General features: G+C 30.7%; 1 protein-coding gene across 1 annotated transcript; it reads right to left on the bottom strand.

The window, feature by feature from the left end:
- Nucleotides 1-4,253: 4,253 nt before the first annotated feature.
- On the bottom strand, nt 4,254-5,944 carry LOC142612785 (uncharacterized). Its single transcript, XM_075784940.1, has one exon. It carries the CDS (start codon nt 5,714-5,716, stop codon nt 4,658-4,660), a length of 1,059 nt encoding a protein of 352 aa, XP_075641055.1. The 5' UTR covers nt 5,717-5,944; the 3' UTR covers nt 4,254-4,657.
- Nucleotides 5,945-7,733: the final 1,789 nt, after the last annotated feature.

Below are 7,733 nucleotides of genomic sequence, written 5' to 3'. Positions count from 1 at the left end.
ATGCTACGTTCACAAATTATTCACAAACAAATTTTAAATAGTAAGTTGTTACTAGCTGTTATTGGTAGCTAAAAAAGTAATTTCAGTGATGGGTTCAAATTAGAACTAGTAACAACTTAACACCTAGAATTTGTTTTAACAATATTGTGAATGTAGTACTTTTAAAAAAAAATAACAATATACAAATCCTAAGTGATAAGTTGTTATTGATTGTTATTGATAAATAAAAAAATAATTTTCATATGGGTTTAAATTAGAACTAATAATAACTTAACACTTAGGATTTGTTGTGAAAATATTGTAAATGTAGCACTTCTAAAATAAATAAAAAAGAGCAATACAAAAAAAATTCACAACACTTTTCACAATAATTAAGTTAACAAACTGTTACTCGTTTTCATCTAAGTTCATCACTAACATCAAATTTTTACTTATCACTATTCATTTGCCACATCAATGGGTATGAAAAGTTTTGTCCAATTTTTTGTAACTATAAAACAAAATCTTCGTCGTTAATTAATAATTTTGCATTTAAAACAAAATAATAAAGTTTTAGTAATATTTAAATTTTTAAAAAATATTTATATTTAAATATATAAAAAACTTCAATTTTGTTTTCATCTAAAGATCCTAAATACATCAAGCCGCGCATGTGGTTTGAACTTCCGAACCGTATCACATTTTAATTTCAACCGGTAAAGGAGATGAGAGCAATTACATAATTAATGAAGCCACATGAATAAAGCATATATATTTAATAAATTAAGCAAAGCTTGACAGAGACATAATTATGGATCATTAGCAGGATTCTGTTCGCGGACAGTTTTCCTTCTCTATTCATTCAAATAAAATGAAAAGCACAAAGACAGGTAAAATTTAGTCATGATTGATATATATATATATATATATATATATATATATATATATATATATATATATATATATATATATATTTTTTTTTTTTTTTCTTGAGAAAACATGATTGATAATTTAATTGTTATAATTATAACAATGAATAACAATGGTGTCAAGGTGGGTTCTACTCAATTCAATTGATAAAGTATGTTGTTTTCAAATAAGAAATCTGAAGTTTAAATTCTAAGTATATAAATTATTAATGTATTGAGTTGATAATAGAAAACAATCATCACGGAACCGATACTATAACTTTAGATTCTATTTTATCTAAAAAATAAATAAAAACAATGGTGTCAAGAAATTTGTTATTTAATCTCATGACGTTTCTAGCCATAAACAACAAGGGTTTAAAGCTCATTTCCCAATTATTAAATTATTAAATAAATAAAAAGTTTCAATTATTTTTTAATTCTTATTGTACCTATAAAAAAAAAACCAAACCAAAAAAAAAAAAGAAAAAAGAATCAACAAATCAAAACGCACCACAGGTCAATTACCATATCGTATTAAACATGGCTATAAGGTGAAGGTCTAGAGCCCCATGATCTGATAAGCCAGGTGAGGCGCGAATTAAAACTTCAGGAAAAAAAAAAAAAAAACTTTATTGAGAAGTTTTTTTATATTATAAACCTGTCATATAAAATGATACTGAATTCTATTATTAATTTGCATTTGAATAATGTGTACATTTGAATAAATTTAAAATTCAATTTATTTTTTATTGTCAGTGTCAACTTATATACGGTTTTTTGAAGTGTCATTCTTCTTTTGGATGCTCTAATTTAAAAGTCATGACTAAATTTAGTCATGATTGGATAGAGTTAAGCTGTCCCAAACCAAAGTCACATCATTTTTGTAAAAAAATTTAAAAGACACAATTTGTTGTTTTGCTTTTGTGACCACGGTAAAGACGAGCAGCGTGAATGCCGCTGGAGGGTTTTACCTATTCCTCCAAAGCCCCATGACCCATGTCATGTTGAAGTTGAAGCTGGTGTTATTATTAACACCTATAAGTAATAATAAATTCACTCATTTTAAATAAATTTTTATTTGGGCTTATTCCATAGACCATGTAACGGGTCACCGCCCACCACATAATAGATTTGATAAGATTTCTTTAAATCGGTTTGGAAGAAAGTTTTGTCCATGGATTGAAGGAGATTTTGAGGAAAACTTTAGTCTTTTAAACCAATAGGTCATTCATAAGATGGGAACAACTCTATATATCTACTAATATTTTAAACTAATAACCTTAAGAATACTGGAAAGTACCAATTACATTTATTATTACGCTAATTTATAAAATTTTATAATAAAATTGATATTAACTTTAATCTTTTACTTTCGAGATTCATTGATTCATTAGTTTGTAAGATTTACCTTGTATATCACTTACTAAATTCCATGGCATGTACACATATCTTTGTGTGTGTATATAATAATATTATTAATCACTTACTAAATTCGATGGCATGTTCGCTTACCTTTGTGTGTGTGTATATAATAATAATAATAATAATAATAATAATAATAATAATAAAAAAGAGATCTCATATGAAAGAGTATTAGGTTTTGTCATCTAGCGCATTCTTTACAAAAAGAATTGAAATACTTTCAAGTGGCACATTAGAGGTAATAAAAAAAAAAACTTTTTGTTTTATTGGTTCAATGTCTTAAGACTTTTTTAATTAAAAAATAAATATTCTTTATTTCCTTCAGTTTAATGTTTTAAGATTTTTCCTCCCTCACACATACACACAAAACTTTTACATTTCAATTCACTATTTTCACCGCTTGCACTTCCACCGCCTGCACTTCTACTTCTTTATATACACGCCTATTTATAGCCTTAATACCATTCTATGTTAAATACACATAGACAAAAAATAATGTCATTTACCTTCAATCTTTCAATAACATATATCTAACTCCAACATTATCGTTCCATCCAATACTAACCCATATGAATTGGCTACCAAGAAAGGGGGCTGGCATTATATATTGAGTGATAGTGGTACGATTATGATGTTAGATCGAATGTTGTGGACTCGTGGTTTTTTTAAGGCCGTGGCTGTGGGTGTTTTAAAGTTTGGGATGTTGATGTGGGAAAGTCATAAATATATTTTGTTTTATAATTAAAGAGAAAGAGAAAAATACATTTTATATCAACTTTTATTCTACAATATTCCCCCAAAATTTTTTTTTGGTAAATTGTAAATTATACCCCTAAAGTTTGAAGGTAATTTGATTTTACACCTTGAAGTTTCAGAAGTTGAATTTTACCCCCTGAAGTTTGGTGATGTTTGGAGTTTACACCCTGGGATTTTAGAATTTGAATTTTACCCTCTATATTTTGGAAGTGTTTGGATTTTACTTCCTAAAGTTTCAGAATTTAGGGTTATAAAATTCAAACAATTCTAAACTTTAGGGGGTAAAATTCAAGTTCTGAAACGTTAAGGTGTAAAATCTAAATACCCCAAACTTCAAGGGATAAAATCCTAATTCTAAAACTTCATAGCATAAAATCCAATCACCCACAAACTTTAAGGGTATAATTTGCAATTTACCTTTTTTTTTATTGCCTATTACTTGAACTAAATAATTACAATGGATGTATGTATGCAATTTACAATTGTTGTTGTTGTTTTTTATTTTATTTTTTATAATGAACTCAAAACTAACAAAGTTCTATAACAATTACGTTATAATATATGTAAAACACATTATATATTAAATTTAGAGGTAAATTGCAAATTACACCCCTAAAATTTGGGGGTGATTGGATTTTATACCCTGAAATTTCATAATTTGGATTTTACCCTCTGAAATTTATGGTGTTTGGATTTTACATCCTAGCGTTTCAGAACTTATATTTTATCTGCTAAAGTACTTTAGGGTTATTTGGATTTTATATTCCCAAATTTTGAAATTTTAGGGTGTAAAATCTAAATACCTCAAAACTTTATGAGTAAAATCCAAACACTCCTAAAATATAAGGAGTAAATTCAAATTCCGAAACGTTGAGATATAAAATACAAATATCACCAAATTTCAGGGGGTAAAATCCAAATTTTAAAACTTCATGGTATAATTTGCAATTTACTTTATATGTAAAACATTCTTCATAACCATCTTATTACATAAAATATTACAATATTATCAACCCATTGTATGGGCAACTTACTACTTGTCTAAACTGTTCGGAGAATAGCAAGAAAGATGAACATATGTACAATCTCATAAAGAAACTAACAAAATCATTCATCAGAAAATAGATTCTCAATAGGGTGAAGTCGGATAAAATAATATTCATCTCAATGAAGCTAACAAAATCATTTATCATAACCGTAAGTCTAAAATTCCACTATATAATTTTTGGTTTACATATAAAAAGATTTTGATTTAATCAACAAAACTAAAACAAGGTGGACATATACATCACGAAAATCGGAAAATGTACATGGGTGGCAGCAAAATCTTGTCCAGGAAAAGGGAAAGAAAAGCTGTACAAAACTAATACAACTTTCAGATCACAGCAGTAATAAGACAACATAGGTTACTATATATGGGAGCCAGTTGCTGTTGGATTTTCCAGTTCCCACACAAGATCTCAGAGGGGGGAAATATAGAAAAACAAACTATGAAAATATTTATAAAAAAAAAAAAGAAAAGAAAAAAGGCTTGAGATAAAACTTGAAATACTTCAAAGAAAAAAAGAAAAAAAAAGTCACCAAGATCATTATCTTTTCCAACTTCGACTCCTCGAAAATGGATCTTTCATGCCACCAACAATCCAGGTCTCTTTTGCAATATCAGATGAAATTTTGTAGAAATCACTGTCATATTTCATCACAACCATGTTCTCTTTCTTCTTTCTCTTCTCTTCCTCCATTAAGCTCTTTAAACTCTTTGCTTTTATCTCTTCTTTTACTCTACCTATTTCACCTTCATCTTCCTTCTCTTCTTCCTCTTCTTCTTGTTCTCGTTCTTCTTGTTCTTTCTCTTCCAACCAGGTTTTGGCAGGAGCAGATCTACAACGCATAAGTAACAAAGCATTTGATGGAGGAACAGCAGGTACTGCAGCAATAGAATCATCACCATCATCCTGACATGGCCTATCTCTCTCTTTGCAAAGTGTATTATTTTGATTTTCCTGTAGGACCATAAACCATTTGGAAAAGACGGTTCTTGAATTCTCATCACTTCCCTCAGTATGGTTTTCTCGGTTTTCTTCTTCTTCATCTTCTTCTACCTCAATATCTTCATCATCGGTAGTGTTATCTGACTGTTCAGGAAAAGTTCCAAAGCAACGAAAATCAAAACGTATGCTTCTTAAACACGTCAAGAATTGCATTACTTCTTTTTTGAACCCAAAAGCTTCAACCCAACTGGGTTTCTTTTTATGTTTATTCCTGTTGTTGTGAATTCTTTCAATCTCTTCCATCACTGATTGCCAGTTCTTGCATGAAGTATTGGTCTTGTGCCTCACTTTGATCTGCCCTGCACATGTGACTTTTGGAGAGGTTGGTTCAGAGATCTCCGAGCCCATTGGCTTGGTTTTGGACCATAGCAAAGGACTGGCTTGGCCACCACCTCTAATAGTGCTTGATTTCTTAAGGCTGTGGTGACGGTGGTGGTGCTGGTTGTGATTGTGATTGTGATTGTGATGGCGCTTGTTCTGCTCTGAAGGCCTTGCTGGGCTGCATATGGGCTTAGGCATAAGAGTTAAATGGGCTCGAGAAGGAAAACATACTAACAAATCCGCAGAAGGAGCTGCTTTGGCTTCTCTTCCCTTCATAGCTAGCTTTCCTTTCCTTTGTTAGATTTGCTGGTTTTGGGTTTTGAGCTAAGTTCTTGGATGGTTTTTAAAAGAGAGAAGAGAGTGAGGGAGGGAGGGAGGGACTGACAGCTTTCTTTTTTGCCTTTGCCTTTATTTTGTGTGTCTCTCTTTAATCTTTACCATCTGTTTGGTTTGTTTATGTTGTGCAGCAGTACTCCTTTTAGCTCTGCTTTAGAATGGGGTCACAAGACAGCTTCTTTGATAGCCTTTAACTTCTTTTTTTAATGCTTGGCTAAACATATTAATAAAAAGATATAAAGAAAGGTGAATGGGAAAGTTTTAGCCCACGAGCCTTGTTTCATGATCCAATCATACCCTCAACTTGTGGTGTGGGGCCCGCCCCTGTGTCTCACACCCGGCATATATGCCGGGTACAAGATATAAAAATTGCAACTTGTGAGCCCATGCCAGTATTACTCAAAAAAATGCCCTATTGCTTGTGCCCGCAAATGTGTATGCAACTACCAAACCAAACCGCCTCTCTTATGGAATTTATAGAAAATTAAAAAAAGAAATATATATATATATATATTAAAGAAAATTGGGATGTGGTTTTAAAAAAAGAAATATATATATATATATATTAAAGAAAATTGGGATGTGGTTGAGAAAGGGGCTTATTGCTGGGTGATTTGTCCAAATTAAGACTTTTATGATCCATCTGCCCTCCATGTTAGTATAGGCATAGCAATAAGTTTAGGGACAAGTTTTTTTTTTTTTTTTTTAATGATTAGCAAATAATAAAAATAGTATCAGTAGTAGATTTATGAGAAAAAAATGTTATTCAATAAATGTCTATAATTTTGATATGTTGTGGAAAATTTTTCTATCACCTAACATTACTCTTGATACCTAGATCTAACCTCACATAAAGAGATAGAATGCTATTAGATTTAGACCACATAGGCCATTGGCGTATAATAGGTTACCCTTAACTCTGTTTAACTATAAGATTGGCATAGTGAAAGCATAATAATATATTATATGTATGGTTGGAATTAAAATGAGTAGAAGTTAGATACAATATATGTATGGTTTATTTTTATAATATAAAAGGAGGAAAAAAAAAAAAAAGGCACACCGAAAGTCCTAAGGTGGGAAAACAGAACTAAAACCAAGGTGAGGATGCAATAATGAAGGGCGTTATGCACTTGAGAGCAAGGAAGGATATGGCCCCCGCTAACCACTACACATTGCGTTAGAATTATACTTTGCCTTTTGTTTGGGACCTTCCATGAAAAAGTTTTACTCCATCTCTCTCTCTCTCCCTCTCTCTCTCTCTCCCTCTCTCTCTCTCTCTATGAATTATATAAATCCATGGTTATCATGATGAGTGAGTGAGAAAGAAAGAGATATCAGATATGGTTTTGGGGGGAACTTAGGAACCAATTTTCTTCTTATACTTGTTTGATTTTTAGTTATTTTTGTTGCTGATTTTTCCTTGTTTAATTTTTTTTTTTTTTTTTTTTTTGGTGAAAAGAAAATTTAATTCAAACAAACTAAACATTACAAAGTCTATGCTAGGAAATACCCTAAGTATCAGCATATAATTGGTACAAAATAAAAGGAGGATTTGAATACACAATAAGTTTATCACTAATAGAAGCTCTTTCTTTAGCCAAAAGGTCCGCGCATCCATTTCCTTTGTGGTAAGTGTGGTGAATGTGCATTTTCTTAAAAAGCTGGACAGAAACCTGCAATCAGAGATCAATATGCTACATAGGTGGGATGAAGAGTTTGATACTTTAAAAATTGCTTTCTTTTGTTAAAACTTTAAGACGGGGAATTAATTTAAAATTTATGTCATCTGAAACTTGGAATGATGGAAAGACGTGCTGATCTTTGCCATTTAACTATTTAAGCAGTAAATATTAAGAAAGAGTACTGATAAATTTGTTTAAAAACATATTAAATCAATTATGCTCATGTCAAGCTGGAGCCACTATACTAAAATTCGATTGGTCGCTTTTATAGG

Source organism: Castanea sativa, chromosome 10 (genome assembly GCF_040712315.1).
Source record: "Castanea sativa cultivar Marrone di Chiusa Pesio chromosome 10, ASM4071231v1".
NCBI classification, from domain to species: Eukaryota; Viridiplantae; Streptophyta; class Magnoliopsida; order Fagales; family Fagaceae; genus Castanea; species Castanea sativa.
Note: the sequence above shows the minus strand (reverse complement) of the source record. Positions and strands in the feature narration are given on the sequence as shown.